Source organism: Leptidea sinapis, chromosome 8 (assembly GCF_905404315.1).
Source record: "Leptidea sinapis chromosome 8, ilLepSina1.1, whole genome shotgun sequence".
Taxonomy (NCBI): Eukaryota; Metazoa; Arthropoda; class Insecta; order Lepidoptera; family Pieridae; genus Leptidea; species Leptidea sinapis.
In genome coordinates, this window is record NC_066272.1 from 14,299,626 (window position 1) to 14,322,500 (window position 22,875).

Genomic DNA, 22,875 nt, shown 5'->3' on the forward strand with positions numbered 1-22,875 from the left:
TCTATTTCATAATGTTGCTCTTAGTAGGTCGCTTGTTTCTTTCTACAAATTGGTTGAGTAAAAAATAATAGAAAAACATTTACTGGCCAAGCAAACAAATATTACGGTAGTTGGTTACCCTTCAAGCAATTAACCGAAAGGAGACGCCATGAGAATAGAGTACAGGCCAAAATTTATATCATTGTCTGTCAGTCGACGGTACACCTTTGTACCCCGGTTCAATCCACCGCCCGTGCCAAAGTACTGGATTTTCGAATTCGTACGTTAATCTATTTACACCTGAGGAATCACATCGTGCTTATTCTTCTGGTGAGAGAGTACCACGGTGACCACATACCATCAAGGGACCCGTATGAGTGCTCATTTGTCCTTCTCCTCCGTAAAAAAAAGTAATCGAATGAATCATCAAACATAATCTGACAGATGTAGATACAAGAATGACTACATTCACTCTCATACATACATTAAAGGTTATGTCAACTCTAGGTCAGTTATCCTATAAAATAATAATAATTATATATTATACCTACACATGATTCACAAACAATGTCAACTTTAATAATATAATACCTAATTATCAACAGTTGCATACAAGATTTTATCTACACCCAGAATATGAATCCTCTAAAAGATTCTGAAACAGTTACCTTACTGCTAACATTAAAACAGCCAGTCCTAGCAGTAACCTAATATCATCAAATACTGATTATATACAAATAAACTAAGTATTATTATTTATTTTAGTTGTAATTTACATGTTGTATAGTGAAATTATTAAAATTCACTTGAATATTGTTCATTTGCAGCGTTTCAAATATCTGGCGGCGGGTCATGTAAACAAAACATTAAAAATATTAAAGAAAAATGGCGGGGATTCAAATAACCTACTTTTTTTTACGGCGCGCGACGTTCTGTTAGTGTGGCACGCCCGTAACCGAAAATGTTATATTTTTTTAAATTCATACAGATACCACGCATCGAGCAATAAGAATGTGGCTGTCTGTTGAAACTCTTTGCTCATGAAACGATCGGAAAAAAAAACAAAGGAGTGTTGTTATGAAATTCAGTACAACATTACAACACTCGTTTGGATGATGTAATGGTTATTAGGACATTGGGTGTTTTAATGTTGGCAATAAGCTAACTGTTTCAGAATCTATAATAGAGGATTTATAGCATCGGTGTAGATAAAATCATAAAAATCACAATCCCAATATGAAATGGGTATCATTATACCCATTTCATATTGATACCATTGTATCAGCGGATTTTAGACAAACTGTCATATTTTATTCGCTGGCGAACACCCGGCTCCAAACGGTTGAATAGTTTATGTAGCGACCGCAAGACTAGAAGGGCGTGACAAAATCTGTACTGGCTAATTGTACAAATATTTGAAGTCGGCTGAGAAGCTAATTACTCTGTTCTACATATTTAAATTCAAATGAGTAATAAAGCGTGCGATAAAAATTAAAGCAAACAGTACTGATGTGTTTTATAGCGGCTTCGAAGAGTGCCAATAGAGTTGCGTTCAAATGAGATATTTTGGGGCTATCTTATCTTGTAGACCCAGAAATTAATATGCAACAACTTTGCACGATATATTTTTTTCGGCTCTCTTATTCGCCGTGTAATTAATAAGCAATTGTGCATTTACTTGTGTACATTAACGTAGTCTTACGCACCAACGCTCTACGAACGCTCTTTTAAAGCAGAGTAGGTATACACCGTTATTCATAGGCACATTACAGACACAGATGAGAATAACACTACGTAGTAGTATTCAGATGGAAAAATAACGCGAGACTTCATTTAAAAATATACTTACTGCTATAGGCATAGGAATTGTATTAAAAATAATGATTTGAAAGTTGAGATCGTTTCTATTGATTTAACGGTATCGACCGTAATTCATAGACGTAGGGCTATATTTCACCGAGACACCATGTCGCCACACCACATTCAGACCGTATCAAAATGTATCTCAAAGAGATAGCACTACTGTACTATGTAAGTAGGAAAAGAAAGTTTAAGAGAAAAAAGGAAACAGAGGCGGGTTCATCCTTATTTAGCCTAAGCGTTTTCTTGGAAGTGAAAACTCCTTCAGCTGCGTTGAACACTTTTCTTGGGATAGGTATAAAATGTTAAACTCGCGTCAGGACGCGGTACCTGATCGAAAATTCGCAAGACAGTCGTTGAAATTATGGTTGATTTTTCTGAGGGATAAACTTTTTAATGTAAAATAATTCTAATAGTTCTGAAGTGTTAATTTTTTTGTGTAATATAAATTGTCATTTTTGTGTACGATAGCTCAATAAATGAATATTGCATTATATGCACCTATAAATGCTAGTTCGTTTAAACTCATAAAGCAATTCGCGCGAAATGATTCCCTAACCATACCGAAATATTCAAGAATGCACAAGTTTTCACTTCTGCCAATAACTAGGTAACTAGCGTATTGATAAACAATGCGTGCGAGAGAGAACACCTCTAAAGGAGATACACCGAAGAAAAGCGAATCTATAGTTACTGTAACCGATTCTGATCGACAAGTCGTAAACTCTCAGTGCCGCTTGGCAGTAGCTCCTTAGTATTATGAATATAAAAAAAAGAAAACCACTAGCTAACTCACACATTGGTATATGAAATTTGAGGTCATCTGTACGCTAATATATATTTTTTTTATGACATAAGGGACAAGACGAGCTGGACGTTCAGCTGATGGTAAGTTCATCTGATGGTAATTCATACGCCCTGCCCATTACAACACAGTGCCACTCAGGATTCTTGAAAAACCAAAAATTCTGAGCGGCACTACAATTGCGCTCGTCACCTTGAGACCTAAGATGTTAAGTCTTATTTGCCCAGTAATTTCACTAACTAGGGCGCCCTTCAGACCGGTAGAAATAGACGCCGTTGTGGTACCCATAATCTAGCCGGCATCCTGTGCATACGAGCTTCCCACTGGTGTATTTATCAAATATTTAAAGTGTATAGTGGCGAGCGTCCAACGCCAGGCGTCCTAGATTTACTCTAATACTATCTACACGCACAGAATGCTAACTATTATTTAATTGGACCGTCTACAATTTGTAAACAATTCGCTTCAACATGATGTCATCGCGATTCGCGATTCGCGTTGCTACAATGCTACTAACTCATTTTGGTAAACGTGTATATGATTTTCATTTAGAACTAATACGTCTTGATAGACTGTGACAGCTGTGAAAATGTCGACAAAAATTGGACGTAATTCCATAAAAACGTTGCAAACCACAATCATGTCGAAATTGAGTTCTCATTAATTTTTATTTTATTTATTTGAAAGAAAAAACAGAACTATCTTAAATCTTGGTACAAATAAGTGGCTTATAATTTATAATGCTAAAACAATTGTTCCTTAGAAATTTCTTATTAAGACTTACGGCCTTACAAATAAACTTGGTATAAACTTATAACTGATGATAAACAAAGAAAATGCAAAATGTTTACAATATCGTTGACAACACTGTCAATACAATTATAATTCAGAAGTTTTCCGAATGACAGGCTGCCTTGGAAATAAACGCGGGAAACGTTATACTTCCGAACTAACCATTCATAGGCAAAATGTCTATTTGTAAACATTTTACATATTCTTGGTTTATGCTTAGTTATAACTTTATGCCAAATTTATTTGTAAGGCCGTTAAAGTTTCTAATGTGACAAGGACAGTTTAATTGACTAACGATTACTGAAAGAATTTATAAGCTTCATTTTAGTATTGATGTATTGAAGTAATTCTCTTGTTTATTATATTTTTACATTTTGCTAATTTAATTATATTAAAATCTAGATCAATATCAACAGAGACAAAGTTTTTATTGAATAAATTCTTAAGTCTATTAATTAAGTTAAGAACACAAAACTGGTCACGTGATTCATATTAACAGTCTGACAAAAATGGCAGCCCTACTGTTACTCTTTAAATGACATCATGACTTAGTAGCCCAACCCACGTGTATGGAATACACTAATATTTATTAAACTTTAAACACGAATTCTTTAAAATGTGATTTTTGTGTCTTGGAACGTTTTTCAGGAACTACGTCCAATTAAGGTTGACAATGACTTCTATTTTAAGTAATGCACGCACACTAACACAAAGTGACATACAAATCACAAGTGTAAGACGCTTTACAGTGCAGTGGCGTTCATACCATAAAGGCAATTAGGCAGTGCCTACCTCGTTAAGAACATACATAAATATAGCACTAGTGTTAAAGTTTTTTTTTAATTTGGATTTATTTAGTTTCATTTGGTTCTGTAATTCTATAACCAAACTTTCATTTGAAAACTTTGAAAAAATGCACGCTCCTGCTTTACACGCACACTGAAGTAATAAACTTGGCCTGTTCTCGTTATAACGTCGAAATGGACGAGGTCCTGTCATTCATTCCTGTATAAATTTTTTCCAGCCTTATACTCGATTGTATGAAACGTGCAGACATTAATAGATTGACAGATGACGGCTATAATCTTGTAAAAAAAACGGAGATAGCAGAAATCAACTACGGCTTAAGCAAGTATTCGCTTTAAAACTTAGCCGGATTATACTTCGTCGCCAATCGCCATACTAGAATTACTACTATCTCCGGTTGTGGCCTACTTGAGATAAACATCGTAACTATCGTTGACTTTTCCGTCCCAATAAACTTATCGACGGTAACTCACCTTATCCGTACACGCTGTCTGTCAATGGGAGGACGTATAGCGTACCAGGGATGGCAGTTTGTATGGAAATTGCAACAGTGAACTGGCGATACGAATAACTTATCGGGTATATTGGGACAACTTCAGATTATTGACTGCTAATTACCGACAGTAGAAGGTACTAATTTATCACTATCTGTAGATTGTATATTGGGAACGGCCATTAGATATCCATCCGATTTATCCAATCAATCATCTTCCAGTACGCATACAGTACAGTAAATTTCTTTATCTCTACACAACTAATTAAAATGACAAATGGCCGTTAATAAAATAAAAACATTTCCGCATTCGCAAGGCTAATTAAATTAAAACCGAAAGGTTAACGAACGTTATACATTTCATATTTGCAATAAACATTCGAACACTTCACATGCTGTTTTTATTTTTAAAGGACATAAAAACGTTGCTAATTTTAAACATTACACACCATCGTATTATAAACAGAGATTTGCGGTGCGCTCGCCCCACTTCGGATCCAAGAAAACATCAAAAAAGGGACTGACGGCCGTTCCCAATATTCATTCTATCTCCGGTTGTGGCCTACTTGAGATAAAAATCATTACTATCGTTGACTTTTCTGTCCCAATAAACTTATCGACGGTAGCTCACCTTATCCGTACACGCTATCTGTCAATGGGAGGACATATAGCGTACCAGGGATGGCAGTTTGTATGGAAATTGCAACAGTGAACTGGCGATACGAATAACTTATCGGGTATATTGGGACAGCTTCAGATTATTGTCAGTAATTAGTTACTGGCAGTATAAGGTAGTTATTTATCTCTATCTGTAGTATATAGGGAACGGCCGTTAGTATTTTAGATTAAGGATTGGTCTCTGCTGTGATCCAACTGTGATACCGTACTACATAAGAAAAGGTTTTTTATTACGGCAACTTTATATTGTAGTGCGTATTGGCTATTTGTAAAGATGATGACTATGTTATATGCGTGGCATCTTGACACTCAATGGCATCTTTCAAATTTTGTAACATACGCATCGTGTCATTTGACATTGAAATTAATAAAATACAAAATACTTACTGGTGATATGTGATCCCAGTGTATTTCATATTTCTTGTATTATTTTAGTTTCAATAAATAGTAAAGTTTAACAGAACACGTGGCAAGTCAACGTCACACATCTTTCGAAACTGGCTCGAGTACGCCACTTGGGCGTAGTATTAGTTGCCGCACTCTGCGACTACGCCTGCGGTATCTAGTTGGAGCGCAGCGGAGACCAAACCTTAATCTAAGTATAGTATATTAACTAAATTTGGCGTAGGTATTACGAACGTCGTAAAAATATTTCAACGTGTGGGTTTTATAATTGAACTATTTTACATAATTTTTTTGGTCGTGACATTATTAGTCTATGTTTTCATCGTACGTATTTTATAAATTATGTATGTATTACGATATCGAAAACTTTGGATTCTTAATGAATAGTGTGTGATTTAGTGAAAGTTTAAGTGAGATAAATAATTATTTGTTGGTTATATACTAGGGACACAGAAAATAACTGGTCAGGAGAAAAGTGCCTATCCAACGCCCACGTCTCAGACCACTAGCGACCCGCCGCGTTCGGCACTTCAAGTCAGCAGATTGGGATAGGATTCGTTCCTTTTTTATCCTTCCCTTCCACATTACAGTTTTCAAGGAACTTCCAGTTAATACAAAACTGTGGAATGAGCTTCCTTGTGCGGTGTTTCTGGGACCATACGACATGGGGATCTTCAAAAAAAGCACGTTCATCTTCCTCAAAGGCCGACAACGCTTCTGTGGTTCCTCTGGTGTTGCAAGAGCATGTGGGCGGCGGTGATCACTTAACACCGGGTGACCCGTACGCTCGTTTGCCCTCCTTTTGAATAACGTGATTGAAAATAAATGGTCGACGACCCCTGGACAACCACACGAAAAGAACCACCGTTCATAAAAATACGAGCCCGCGGTCGAGAATAGCTCGTTTCAGCCCCCGTTCACGAATATTCACACATAGGGTTGCAAACTTAGAAGTTCAGGAAGGATAAATAAAGACTACAGACTAAAAAATATTAAAATGTTTTATTTTTATCTTAAATAACTTTTTTTTATGGAATAGGAGGACAAACGAGCGGACGGGTCACCTGTTGTTAAGTGATCACCGCCGCCCACAATCTCTTGCAACACCAGAGGAATCACACGAGCGTTGCCGGCCTTTAACACGGCAAAATTTTTATGGCAATCATAAAAATTTTGCCGTGATTAATTGTAACTGTGTTCGAAGTACCCAAAGCCTATGGCATTTAGCATACTATAGGAACGCACCAGAATAATATTGGATTCAGTAAGTAGATTTATTTTGTGATATGTTAATGGACATGTCCGACATATTACCAATTAAAGTGTTATGAATGATCGTAAATCTTTCAAAAAGAGAGAACTTGTTACCTGAGGTTGAAGTCAGCGTCCGCTTTCTGAAAGGCCTCGAGCGCCCGCTCGGAGTCACGCGCCGCCCTCTCGTACGCTCTCCGCGCCCGCTCAAGCGCACCTATCGCCGTGTTCAACACAGCCATTTGTTTCGCACCCTCGTTCAAATGTTGCTAAACAGATTAAATAAATAAATTAGCTCTTAAAATTAGGACCGTGCCACTCAGGATTCTTGATAAGCCCCAAAAAAATCCTGAGCGGCACAACACCTGCGTTCGTCACCTTGAGACATAAGACGTTAAGTCTCATTAGTCCAGTAATTTCACTAGCTACGACACCCTTCAGACCGAAACACAGTAATGCTTACACATTGCGGTACCCATAATCTAGCCGGCATCCTGTGCAAAGGATAGAATAACAAACAAAAATCAAAACATATCTAATGATATCATATCTATTGCAGTTCATGACACAAAACTTAATGTCTACTGGTAATAGAACTGCAAAGAAAGTCCCAGCAGTTCATTAATACAATTTTATGTTACAGGCTAGAATTACAATAAACGTTGGTTTTTTTTTATTGACAGAACAACGTCTGTCGTGTCAGCTAGTAATATATAAGTATTAACAAAGTAAATAGTTATAGTTTATAAATCATTGTATTTGTTTGATGCTATTACTAAATACTATTCACGATCATCATGCTCACGAAGCATCCTTACACAAACAAATAATTCAAGCTTAAAAGGGAGATAGGTTTAATATACGATAACTAATATTAATACAGTTTATATTATATTATTATTTTTTATAAAATATTTGATATTTCAAATATTTTTTATAACTTTGAACAGGATTCATAAATAATTGCAGGACCTAGTTTGTCATGAAGTATTTATTTTTTTATTTTAATTATATATTTGCTAGTTACGGTACGCAGACGTGGTCGCTAACTATGGGCCTTATAAGAAAGCTCTTGATCGCTCAGAGGACAATGGAGAGGACTATGCTCGAAGTTTGCCGGCGAGATCGAATCAGAAATGAGAAGATCCGTTGGAGAACTAAAATTACCGACATAGTCCAAATGATTGCGAAACTGAAGTGGCAGTGGATAGGGCACATAGTTCGACGGACAGATGGCCGCTGGGGAAGTAATGTCCTCGAATGGCGACCACGTACCGGAAGACCCAATGTTGGTAGGCCCCCCACATCTTCCTTTCCGGCAATCTGGTCAAGATTGCCGGAATACGTTGGATGAGAGCAGCGCAGGACCGATCGTCATGGAAATCTTTGGGGGAGGTCTTTGTCCAGCAGTGGACGAATACCGGCTGAGGATGATAATATATTTCAACTAGTACCCGTAACGTTGACCCGTACCCTCGTTTGTCCTCCTCTTCTATGAAAATAATAATATCCATCCAATGTAACACGTAAAATAACGCAGAAAGCGAAAATTTTCCTATGACGCAACGCTCCGGCTAAATTAATTAAGGAATGTTTAATGCTGAATATCCATTAGCGAATTCCTAACAAACGTTGCAATGAATGCCAAGGCTGAGTCGAGCGAATGTTGAACTGTTTCTGTTCGATCGGCTTCCTATACAATCGAATGACGTAAATTCGAAGCTTACCACAACTTGGTCATATTTGAATCAAATAAATAAAACAATACTCGAGAAGCTGTTGTTTAATATTAAACATTTGAGGTAGATTCGTATGCTGTTTGCGACTTAGGTAGACAATTTATACGACTAGATAGAGCCTCTTGCTGCTAGGCAACCAATGAAAGCAGGCCAGGTTTATTAGGGTACCGTAACCAAATGGCAAAAAACGGAACCCTTATGGATTCGTCATGTCACTTTTTACCTTTAAGTACTATATTGTTGAAACTTGGTAAGTAGGTGTATTCTGTATTAAGATTTTCACACAAAAATAGAAAAAAAATCCCCTTACTGAATCTCAAATTTATTTTTCATGAAACCCATACGTGTACGAGACACTTCCAAAGTGGAAAAATGTGTCTCTCAGTCAAGCCATCTTTAGTGTGGCTGTTGTGGTGGAAAAACGAGTTTACCGTGGTCGGCCGCGAAGGTTCGTCGTCCGCGACACCTACTTAAATCAGTCTTTTTCCGAAGGCGCGGGCAGACAGGTACCAGAAAGGGTATCGGATCCCTAACAAACGCCATTGATGGACCTCTTCTTCTAAAGTGCATAAAAAATCACCGTGTGGTTTTAGTCAGTGCTAATCCGACACACCAATAGGGTGAAAGTTATGTTAATTTCTGTTAAAGGTCTATGAAATATTAATATCTATATATATGTATATAATAGTAAATTTTAATCCACAATTTAAATTTGAATTATTTCGATTTAGGTTTGGCCGAATTCCATTACACTCGCACCATATTGACTCTTTCCGAGATTTTTTCACCTTGCACAGCCAATAAGTGGAATCAATTATGGGTTGAAAATTAACAGATATAACTTAGGAACCTTCAAGATATCCTCATAAAATACTCCCAACGTAAAGACCGGCAACGCATCTCTTCACCCCTGGTATTGCGGATGTCTATGAACGCTTTCCTTCTGGGCCTTCTTATATAAAAAATTGCCCTAAAACCTTGGTTTCAAGACATATTTAGTAGATATCATAAAGAGACTTCTAATCGAGAGCTTATTAATGATACATAGTTATAATTTCCCTACATTACACTATTATGCAATATCAGTTTCACGTAGTAGAGTGGAGCAAACTTACATGCGGGTCGCGTGACGTTGAGCAACTCGCCCACGTTGCTACTTGCTTCCTATAAATCAATATTAACTAGTTCCTGTATACGACTTCGTCTACAGTCTGCACGATACGAATTAACCGCTAAATAAGTCAACCGCAGGGCATTTGCCGCTCTTAATATACCAGTTGTTTTAGAGCCAAATGGTATTACCCGCCGCGATGGCAAGCGTCCTGACGGAATGATTCTGGTGGCTTGGGAAGGGCGCTGGTGTGGGACGCGACTTGCGTCGACACTCTGGCTCCCTTTCATGTCCAAGTTACATCAGTTGGTGCTGGGGCTACTACTTGGACTACCGAAGACAGCAAGCATCTCAAATATGCCGGTCTCAATGAGTATTACATCTTTGTCACTTAATCTGATCTTGTCTAATCACTTAACACCAGGTGATATGCTCGTTTGTCCTCCTTTTCCACAAAAAAAAAGAGACGGTGACAGCGAATGAAAAATTTATAGGTCACATGATAAGTACAGATTTATCGAATCGTATTTAACCATTTATATCATTTATCGGTTCGATTTAAAAAAATCGCATTTTAACAGCTGACCGTTGTCGACCATTTTTTATGCTATCGAGAAGGGTCCTTTCTAAACACGTATGTAACTTTATCGGAGAGATAATGTTTAAGCTCGAATTTGCGATAGTGAATATATTTTTTTAAGAAGCGTATATTAACGACGTTTTAAACAGATAAGTCATTTTGATAAGACCAGAAGTCTCCTAATCCGATTATTTAATAAATCAAATACTTCTTCTGTATTTGATTTATTAGCAAATTGCGTGGGCGGGTTACTCAACGTCAAATACCCGCATACTTGATTGCTCTACTACACAGATTATACTCTTTAATATTATATATACTATAAAAAGTATTGCATAATTTTATTAAGACACGTATGAACTAGTGAATACTTAGCGAATGTTTTGCAGGTATGCCAATATACTAATAGATTGATATTATTTTTAATTAAGTTGGTAGTCATTAGTATTTAATAAGTATTTAGTAATATTTTTTATTAATTTATTTTACAATTTTAAATATTATTCTTTATATATATAAAAGTCCTCGAACGGTGACCATGTACCGAAAGACGCAGTTGGTAGGCCCCCAATAAGACGGACCGAAGATCTGGTCAAGATCGCCGGAATACGTTGGATGAGGGCAACGCAGGACCGATCATCATGGCGATCTTTGGAGGAGACCTTTGTCTAGCATTGGACGTCTTCCAGCTGATGATGATGATGAATTAGTATTTACTAGATATACTTATAGAACTTTGAAACGATCTCTTGCAATAATTATATACTACATAGTATTAATATTATGTGACACATGTTTGCTTCTGTTTCTCTTTTTAACTTTCAGTATTTTATGTTTTAGTGAGAATTGTTTTAGTTTCAGTTGAATGTGTCTTTAGTCATTTTTATATCTATGTACAACTTTACTGCTTTTTCTCCTAAATAAATAAATTATACTTATACAAAGTACTTTTAAAATAAACAATATCCTTACAGGCTAGTTTGGTCTCACGACTCTCGCGTTAATCAGACGCTCATCAGATGTCATAAATTACTGGGCTAAAGAGAATTGACATTCAAAAATTTGGGTTCAATCAGGAATCGGGCAGGAAGTACGAATTCCACCTTCGCACGACACGCCACAAGTTAGGATATCATCCCCACCATCTGGATGTGTCCTCCACAGTGCGGTTTTCAAGGAGCTTTCTCCCTCGTACTACAAAGCTGTGGAATGAGCTTCCTTGTGCGGTGTTTCCGGGACGATACGACATGGGTACCTTCAAAAAAAAGCGCGTACACCTTCCTTAAAGGCCGGCAACGCTCTTGTGATTCCTCTGGTGTTGCAAGAGAATGTGGGTGGCGGTGATCACTTAACACCAGGTGACTCGTACGCTCGTTTGTCCTCCTATTCCATAAAAAAAAAGGTAGCATAAATGCTACCTTTTTTTTTATAGAATAGTATAGTATTATGGTAAACCATACGGTGAAAGGTCTGCTCATCTCGTGATCTATAATGTAACTATTAAGTTTACGGGTTGATACCAGCGGCCGAATTCCACCACCGGACATTATGTCAAGATGTTAAATACCACCCGCATCACGTTGATGTCTGGCTTTCTCCAAACGCGAGGAACTTTTTACGTCTTACAGCCACGTTGTGGAATCACTTACCGGCTGCTGTTTTCCCAAACCGTTACTTAGGGACCTACGACAAAAGAGGATACTCCATACCTTAAAGGCGGGCAACGCATCACATGACTCCTGGTCTTACGGATGTCTATGGGCAGTTAACTCACCACTGCCCATCACGTGAGCATCTTACCCGTTTGCCCTCTCTTATATTAAAAAAAAGGAAATGCAATACTTGGACGTAACTCCAGAAAAACGTTCCAAGCCACAATCATGTCAAATTGAGATAAGAACACAAAACTGATCACGTGATTCATATTAACGGACTGACAAAAAATGGCAGCCCCACTGTCACTCTTTAAACTAAGATTTAGTAGCCCAACACACATGTATGGAATACACTAATATTAATAAAATTGGAACGTTTTTAGGATCTATGTCCAATTGACCTCACCACAAAAAAGAAGTTATAATACATGTAGTAGTTACCTTTCTCTCCTCGCGTAATTCTTTAGCCAGCAAATGCAGTTCCCTGACCACGTTTGACTGCAAATTCTCAGCGACCACCTCTCGCTGACCGGCGAAGTCGTTCAGCTCCTGCAGGAGTTGTCTGAACGCTTTGCACGGAGAGTATCTGAAATGTTTTGGCAATAATAATACCAGGCTTTTCCCGGACAGCGGGATCGATTCTCGCTGGGACAAACAAAAATATCTGGGTGGATATTATGTTGATGTTCGATTATATTCTGGGTGACAGGAATATTCAATTAATAAAAAACTATGGGGGCAACTAACAACTTATTAACTGACTTCAAAAAAGGAAGAGGTTCTCAATTCGTACGTATGTTTTTTTTATGTTTGTTACCTCAAAACTTTCGATTGGGTGAACCGATTTTGATAATTCTTTTTTTATTTGAAAGCAAAAATAACAATAATTGTAACTATACGACTGTATAAAAATACGCAATTATTTTTATACCTTTTAGTGCATATTATATCTATTGTTTTGGAATAGCGTTTTTGAAGTTGGTTGTTTTTTTTTTGTTAAAATTTTTACAATAAGATGATAAAATAAAGGAACAAGAAAGGCCTATGTATAATTGAGAGAGATGCTCAGGACCGAACGCGATGGAGACGCACAGTGGATGCCCTCTGCCCCAGCTAGGGGATTCAGGAACATAATCTAGGAGCCGGCTAGATAAGGCAAGCAGTAATGTGTAAGCATTACTATGTTTCAATCTGAAGGGCGCCGTAGCTACTAAAATTACTGTGCAAATGAGACTTAAACATCTTATATCTCAAGGAGACGAGCGTAATTGTATTGCCGCTCAGTATTTTAGGGGATTTTCAATAATCCTGAGCGGCACTGCATTGTAATGGGTAACAATTACAATTAGCTGAAAGTTCAGCTCGTCCCGTTGCTTATTGTCAAAAAAAAGCTACAACAAAAGTAACTTACTACGAACAGACGTGGAAAAATCTGGAATGATCTCAGCAGTAAGTACTCTTATCACTCAACAACACAACGAGGTCAACAATGTTTGTTTTGTTTACATTTGGCTACGTTTTTGGAATAACAATAATTGTGAGTATTCTTGTAAAACAACATCTGGCCGACCAATATTCGCTCGGTGTCTGTTATTTGATAAATGCCATCTTTTTTTAATGGTCTCATTATGAAAGGCATAAAAGACATTTATTTTCTCAAAATTGATTCCTTTAGAATTCTTTTTGGAGTCATTTCTCTACCAGATACTACTACCGCTTCGGAAACAAATAGCGCTCCGAGAGAGAAAAAGCGGTGCAAGAAACTCTCCCAGCATTATTTTTTTTGCGCTCGTTTAAATAAAACATACAACATTGTACTGGCAATGCCATTGCTTAAAATAATCATAATCTAGTCCCAGGCTGTCCGATCACTATTACGATACAGATGTAAAGTAGTAGGATTTACGACAGATTTATGTAGCCGGTTTTCAAGGTAGAATTACAATGTGCCGCTCAGAATTTTTTGGTTTTTCAAGAATCCTAAGCGGCACTGCATTGTAATGGACAGGGCGTATCAATTACCAACAGCTGAACGTCCTGCTCGTCTCGTCCTTATTTTCATAAAATAATTAGTAGACCAGATAATTATTCTTTACAAAAACTAGTTTTTATACACGGCGTTCCGTACATAATGTTCTTTTTAATATATATTTTCCGTCTCTAACTAAACAAAAATGGCGTCTTTGCTGCATATAGCCAATGAGCAGATACAAAATATACACTATACTATTGCATTTACTAAAAATCGTTCATACTGTATAATATGGGATATAATATACGTCATATTATCATTAAAATTGTATCTGTGTTAGGACGCATCTATATTTATATTTTGTATGTCTTCCTATATTGTTCAATTCTTGTGATGTGCTTGTTATGTTTCCTTGTATATAAATAAATCCACAATATTAATTGTACTCCGTAAACTGACTATCCAAATGACCTTCAAGCCATTGTAATAATTATGAAGCTCTTATTACTATAGCCAATAGACCAATTAAATTGCCTATATTATTGTAAAACAAACCCCCTTATTCATAATAGTCTGCTAACTTAAAGCTTTGCTAATTCTCATTCTGTCTTCTTCTATTGACCTAAGTCAGAATGAGAAAAAACACTCCCAAGCGGCTGTTTAAAGTTAGCGGACCATTATGAATAAGGGGGTAAATATTTCCTAACCATAATTGAGACAATGTCTGCTGTGACGTCATAGTTAATAATTATAAAATAACTTACTGATAGTCGTCTTCTTCTTTCCTTTTGGGTTGATAACTTTTCGCTAACCTCCTGTAAATAAAAACAACAGTTAATCATAATTACGATTAATACAGGTTTCCATATTTTAGAAGACGTCTCAATACGTAAACCGTGATTAAGTGTATTTTGTCCCATTTATGCACAGTTAATATAAAATCAGTGGCAACATACGTAATCACGGTTTACGTTTCTACCTTCTGGGATATGGACCGAATTACCGACTGATCCTGGTATTATTATTTAAATAACACTTTTTCTAGCCATCAATGTGCATGAAGGACGCTGTTAGAGCGGTATTGCCGATTTCACGCGCTCCCTCACACGCATGGATATTTCTGGATAGTGGTACTAATTATATGATATAATAGAAGCTAGTATAGCGAATATTTACCTAATAGCAAATCCTATAATACGAGTAAGAAGGCGTATAAGTAATGATACTGAATGAGCTATAAAAATGGAAATTGAATCGACCACTTTCTGTTCAAGGTGATTTTCATACATTGTTTAGTACCTAGGTGTAGGTACATATGTTGAGCAAAATCATATTATAATAATAATAATAATAACACAACACAATGCACGAATGGTTGTTGGACAAGGAAAATATGCACAACTTCACACGCTGCATTACTTACAACTGACGATATAGACGGTGGATTCGAGAATACTCGGAAATAACCAGCCATTGTACCACGAAGGGAACTGGATAGTTTTTGCGACCTTTTTGATAAACATAATGAAAATTTATTTGATTATACAATGCGCGTTCAATCCCCTGCCTTGTTTTTGCTTGTTGAACCCAGCAAAAAATGTATCTCAAGCACTCGAACGACGCACGCTTTTAACAACGGAACTGCGAGTATGTTGCTTTTTATTAATTTTATTGATATTTGTTTGTGCATATAAAATATAGTTTAACATAAGCCGATAAGGCATTTTCATTCAACGATGGTAAGGAATTATAACTTGGACACAAATTAAGTTATAATCTAAAAAGTTACAACTTCCGAAAAACAATATTAATTATTCAAGCATATCTTAAGAATCCGTATTTGTCTATGGCTTTACCAAAATCCAAAGAAGACGAAATTTGATCAGCAATTTAATAGTTTCGAGAGAAAGGGAAAGAAAAAGCGCATACAAGGCGAACGGGCTTTTTTATTATACCTAGAACATGAAGCAGAACATAAAGTCAATAACATTTACTCGGATGTGTCCATACTGTGAGTGAAAGTGGTCATTCATCTGTTTTTCATACAAATCTAGTCGCGGGGGAGCTTCCTAAACTAATCCAAATTCAAAAATAAATATTCAAAATAGTACTTGAATTCGCTCATTGAACCCATTCGAATTTTTATGTCTCAAACCTAAGAAGAACCCATATGACACTTTAAAACAAGATAGTACAGATTGTTAAGAATTCGCGATTATTCATTGATTATAATAATTAATAATGTATGTAGAAATTAACATATCATATTTACTTATGTAATATAACAAAACAACGAAAATTTATGCAACGGACAAATTGTCACTTTCGTTTCATACGTAACTAATTTTAACAATATAAATAATGCTAAGTATAAAGGATATAACACAAGTTAGATCTTATCATGGGTATCAGAGTTTCAATTCAACACTGTATTTAATTTAAAATAAGTTAATTTTTAAGACGTAGTACATATATATTTAAGTGTTGTGAACCTCTGTTTTTGTGAAATAAAGTTTATTATTATTATAGTATTTAACGCTTTAAAGTTTAAACTATATAGACCAGAGTTGAAGACCTTGAAAATTATAAAAAGTGAAAAAAATAATAGTAGGATGAAACCTATTAGAAAAGGAAGAGTATATAACAAAGGTGAATGGAAAAATAAATTACGGGCGATCTGAGGTCGGGGGGTGTTTTAAAAGAAAAAACAGTTTATCTCGATTTCCGGCAAAACTGCAAGTCCTATGGAAATAAGTCAAATGGAAAAGTTGTAGGTAATAAAAAGATCTACAACATTTCTTTTCACACTTTTTTCCCAAAACCTCAAAATTTATGCGAAAAATTTAAAAAACCAAGTTCTTGGTTTTTTTTTTATCTTTAACAAAAAAAAATCACGAAATTTGGTTAAAAATTAACTTATTATGTCCCAAATACACTGTAATTAACCCTTATTTTCTATCAAAAATTCACCCGTCACAATATCAGCTTTTTTCAAAAAGTTGGTGTGCTTTCTGTTCGTTAAAATCTCTACTTTCCGATGGTGTAAGATATACACTAATAATGGTAAATATTCGGAAAATTTAAGCCCATCAAAAGGCATTTTAATAGAGAACCTGTTATTTCGTAGCAGCAAAAATATGGATTACAATTAATCAAATTTATTTTTTTACTATAAGGTAAACATAATATTATTAAGTAAGTAGTTAGTAAGTTAATTAAATTAAACTAATTACTTGGTTATTAATAATATCAAATATAATTGCGTAAACTGTAATATAAATGTGTATTTGGGCTATTGTGACGTAATTTTTTAAGTGTAACTTCTATAGCCGCGTTTGGCGCTATTTGGAAGGGAAAAATCTTATGGGTTCGTGTCACCGACATGCGCATGCGATAAAATAATCATTAAAAAAATAAATATAAATAGTTAGCCACCTTTGGATGAGAATAATCTCGTGGGTTCGCGTCACCAAAATGTTTATAGCAGATTAATATATTATTATTGAAAATAAGTCTTAAAAATATATTGAATTTAATAAGTAATTTAATTGTTACTAAACATTTTGAAATTACCAATTTTAATATTAAAAGTTCTAAGATTTTCACATGTGCCGGCAGTCTCTATAACTGTCATTTTATTTTTTGAACCTCAAGAGCTGTAATCGAATCTATTGCGAAGCTGTAAGCCTTAATCTAAATTGAGTTCAGTTTGCGTTCAGGTTTGTCTGGTCACTCCAACCAGACCAGCTCCTTGCAGAAGTACAGCTGGAGATCTCGAGGATTTTTCCGTTGGTCGGCAACTCCTGTACAATCCTCCTGTTTCCACCAATACATGTGTGACTGTTGCGTCGTTGACCAGACATTCTCTAAACTTAGACCGTTACGCCAAGTCAAATTAATTTTTAATATCCGGACGATCGAGCCTTGCTCGGATTTTTAAGAATTTACAAAACTTGAACAAAAAAAACTAATAGGACATCTGGATTCGAACCGGGGTCATCTGCTTTCCGGATCATCCAATGTCCCATCTGAGCTATTACGGTCTTGTATATACTGGCGAAATGTGTATTCTAATGTTATTGTAGCAGTTTCTAATTAAAACAAGGATAAAACTACATTTTTTTATATTGGAACCTAGCGTAATCGATTTCTCGCCCCCGAAACTACCTGTATAGTAAATTTTATTAAAATCGTTGGAGCCGTTTCGTGATTCAGATTATATATATATATATAAGAATTGCTCGTTTAAAGGTATAAGATTATTATATGTATATTAAAAGAACCTAAATATCTACACTACAATAGATATACCTCAAACCTGAGAAGAGCGGGTGCAAGAAACTCGGCGGATTTTTTAAATAATAAAAGCATAATAACATAGAATTACAATAAAATTTATTCATTAGATAGTCTGAGGGCGGTCGCTACCAAATTCCAATGGTATCGTATGGTATAATTTAGAAAACCATTAACTGTATAGAAATCCACCGCCGTTGTATAGCAATTCTTTTGAATTTCGCAATAGATATGTTTTCTACATTTTCTGGAATGCTATTTTAAAAGTATACACATCGCATATCAAAGGGCTTACTAACTCGACTTCACTGATAGTAGGTTTAACATTTACATTATGATTATCGCAGTTCCTAGAAAATTCGCAAGTGGTATTAATGAATAACTGTTAACGGCCTTACAAATAAACTCGGTATAAAATTATACCTGAGAAAAAAGCAAGGATATGCAAAAAAAACATACCGACGAATTGAGAACCTCCTCCTTTTTTGAAGTCGGTTAAAAATATTTACAAATAGACCTTTTGTTATGATTGGTTTATTTTGACGTATAACGTTTCCCGCGTTTATTTGTAAGGCTGCTTGACATTCGGAATACATCAGAATTATCATCATTTTATTGACAGTGTTGATAGCGATATAAACAATATTTTGCATATTCTTGGTTCATTCTCAGTCATAACTTTATTCCAAGTTTATTTATAAGGCCGCTGGTGTTCGTAACATCATTCAGATGTCGTACTTGCTGAGTGAAATGGTATTGCGTACAGGTATCGCTCCTTTCCACTCCCTGATGTTTAGAAGGATGGCCCATCAGGCGTTACAATGGTAGTTTGTAAGAGACTGTCTGAAGGGTAGATGCAAGACTGGCATGGGACTATCTGAGTAACTTAGCCTTTATGCCTGCATTGCCATTTAATCCGCTGTATCGTTACAAAATAAACTACTGTGTCCCTTGATCCATTTTGGAGTGTTACTACAGACAATCTCTCCAAGGATTGTTGACACTGTTAGGTGGAGAAAAAATGGGAGAAAATATTTTGGGACTGAACAGCGTTGGTTCAGAATAGAGCGAGAGATTTCTCTCGGTGTGTTTAAGAACCAGGGAGCATATGATGCAACATAAAAACAGCGATAAAATATTTCGAGCGAATAATATTTTTTCTCCTTAAGTGGCCTTGAATTAAAATGAAAATTGAATTTAAGAAGAAGCTTTAATTTGGCTGTAGGCAAGTCTCTCCAAGGCTTGGTGACACTCTTGGATTGGCACTGAGTTGGTGCCATTGATGAAGTCAGCGAAGTATTTTATAATAGATATGGGAATAAATATTTTGGGTTCGGTGCCAAAATATTTATATTTCACCCATTAATGGGGGATATCACGTTAAAATAAAAAATTGATAACAATAGATATTTAATGGCAAAAATGTATTACACGCGGAGCACAGCTACACTATATTAATATTATAAAGATCTATAGTTTGTGAGGAAGTAGGAGGTTAACTCTAGATCTACTGAACCGATTTTGAAAATTCTGTTATCAATAGAAAGCCACATTATTTGTGCGTGTTATAGGCTATATCTTATATCTTTAAACGAGAAATTCTTATATATATATATATAATATCTGAATCTCGGAAACGACTCCAACGATTTTCATAAAATTTAGTATATAGGGGATTTCGGGGGCGATAAATCGATTGAATATAAAAAATGTAGCCCAACCCGTGTTTTAATGAGAAATAGCTACAATTACTCGTATTACTACTACAACATTAGAATACAAAGGTAAATTTCGCAACTATATACAAGATATATAACAGCTCACATATGACATTGGGTCGAAATCAGATGTCCTATTAGTTTTTTGTTTTGTTCAAGTTTTGTCCGAGCAAGGCTCGGTCGCCCGGATATTTATATTAAACCAAAAAAGGAACTTCTTTTTCGTGGTAGTCAGATTTGCAAAGTAAATTGGTTTTGCATTTTTTTTTTATGAAAATAAGGGACAAGACGAGCAGGACGTTCAGCTTATGGTAATTGATACGCCCTGCCCATTACAATGCAGTGCCGCTCAGGATTCTAGAAACCCCCAAAAATTCTGAGCGGCACTACAACTGCGCTCGTCACCTTGAGACAAGATGTTAAGTCTCATTTGCCCAGTAATTTCACTAGCTACGGCGCCCTTCAGACCGAAACACAGTAATGCTTACACATTACTGCTTCACGGCAGAAATAGGCGCCGTTGTGGTACCCATAATCTAGCCGGCATCCTGTGCAAAGGAGCCTCCCACTGGTGCAAAGGAGCCTCCCACTGGAGTTCCAATGCATAATAAATGCCTAAAACACTCCAACTACTACGGCTACATAGGTAAACGAAATCTCAGGTAACAGCTAGTAATAAATAAATGTAAATACACTCACCTAAGTTTGTTTGCATATTCTAACTCTATGGCGCACCTCTCCTTGACAAAGTTGCCATACTTGTCGAGGAACTCGATCCCCTTGTGTGTGTGGGCGGCTAAGTTATCATATTGATCCTGCGAACAAAGAGACGGCAGTCAGTACGAGAGCATGGGCCGCTGATGCTGCGGAGGATGTCGACTGCGATACGGCGCGGACACGTCACCGGAAGTTAAGGAGATGATAACAGAATTACAGCACGAATACGCTATGTTGTGTCAACCTATACTATTTATTTATTTTTACGAAAATACGGGACGAGACGAGCATTTGATGGTAAATGATACGCCTTACCCATAACAATGCAGTGCCATTCAGAATTCTTGAAAACCGCATAAATTTTGAGCCGCACTACAAATGCACTCGTCACCTTGAGACAAGATGCTAGGTCTCATTTGCCCAGTAATTTCACTAGCTACAGCTACCTTCAGGCCAAAACAACACAAATAATGTAGAAACAAAAAAAAATTAAGAACCGTTGTACATATTACGTATGACCCTTTTGGTTTTCTCTTATATCATTTACGGCCGTTTTCAATAACGTATCTCTAGTTACGGATACCGTGTTGTCACCGTTTAATGACAAGATCTAATCTATCCATAGTTATGTCCACTATAGGTTAGATGTTAGACGATAGGTTATTGAAATGTAAGTAAGCGTAAAAGGATAGATTTGTCTACGTCTACTAAGCTAACTAATAGATAGGTTATTGGAAACGACCTTTATACGTCTAGATAGATCATGACAGCTGTGAAATTTTCAAAAAAAATGAGTTTAGAATTAACCTCTATTTTGAGCAATTCACGCACACTAACACACAGTGTCATACAAAACTCGAGTGTACTAAGACGTAGCTTGTCACGCACACTAAACTATTAAACCTGGCAGACTGTCTTTATCGATTCACAAACAGCAAAAGACTCTATCTAGACGTATAAATTATCTAAGGTTTTTTAAATAAAGCCAAAGCGACACAATATGGGCAAGAGTTTCGCGTGACAGTAAGGGAATGACGTCAAATTACCAGTAACCTAGTATATCATTGTATGTACACATACACAGTTGTTCTTGTCAGCTCATTGAGGCATCGGAGACCGTCCTTGACTTCCGATTCAGTTCAACGCACGGAGCAAGGCATCGGAGCTTATCAATCGGCTGCACCATTACCGAAACGATAACGCGAGTTATAAACACGACCGTTTACTCTGTCGATAGTTTACACGACGTGTGCATACGATCAATATCAAGGGCCGGTTGACTAAACAAGTGGCCCCAAATAGCACGCAGCACGCGAGTTCCGACAAACTTATTACCGTAGAGGAGTTAACCGAAATGAGAGGGTAGATAGAAGATACATGGGTGTTTGAGATATTATTAACTAATTTACCAGTGGAAGGCTCCTTTGCACAACATGCCGGCTAGATTATGGGTACCTCAACGGCGCCTTTTTCTGCCGTGAAGCAATAATGTGTAAGCATTTATTGTGTTTCGGTCTGAAGGGCGCCGTAGGTAGAGAAATTTCTTGGCAAATGAGACTTAACATCTTATCGACAATCCCGAGCGGCGCTGCACTGTGATGGGCAGGGCTTAGTATCAGTTAACATTGAGCTGAATGTCCTGCTCGTCTCAAAGTCGAATTTTGATATTTCAAGAATCGCCTGGCGCATAGATATACACTATCTCTATCTTACAATGCAGTGCCGCTCAGGATTCTTGAAAAGACCAAAAATTCTGAGCGGCACTACAATTGCGCTCGTCATCCTTGGGACATAAGATGTTAAGTATCATTTGTCACTAGCTACGGCGCCCTTCAGACAGAAACACAATAATGCTTACACATAACTGCTTCACGGCAGAAATAGGCACCGTTGTGGTAACCATAATCTAGCTGGCATTCTTTGCAAAGAAGCCTCCCACTGGTAATGGTCTGTTTCCTCGTAATGCTGCAATGCAATGTAAAATTAATGGGCAGGGGTGATGATCCACCCTCAATTC

At 36.6% G+C, this 22,875-nt stretch overlaps 1 protein-coding gene across 5 annotated transcripts in view; it reads right to left on the bottom strand.

The window, feature by feature from the left end:
• Positions 1 to 22,875, bottom strand: part of LOC126965676 (formin-binding protein 1) — a 101,691-nt gene that overhangs the window by 21,522 nt on the left and 57,294 nt on the right. For all 5 annotated transcript variants that reach the window (XR_007729575.1, XM_050809395.1, XM_050809394.1 and 2 more), the window contains exons 2-5: positions 20,841 to 20,956; positions 14,892 to 14,942; positions 12,597 to 12,741; positions 7,188 to 7,339 (exon numbers count right to left, since the gene is read on the bottom strand). Coding sequence is in view for 4 of the 5 variants with exons in the window: in XM_050809395.1 (XP_050665352.1) it covers positions 7,188 to 7,339; positions 12,597 to 12,741; positions 14,892 to 14,942; positions 20,841 to 20,956 (464 nt within the window). In the remaining variant the exon portion in view is untranslated. The remainder of the gene's footprint in view (positions 1 to 7,187; positions 7,340 to 12,596; positions 12,742 to 14,891; positions 14,943 to 20,840; positions 20,957 to 22,875) is intronic.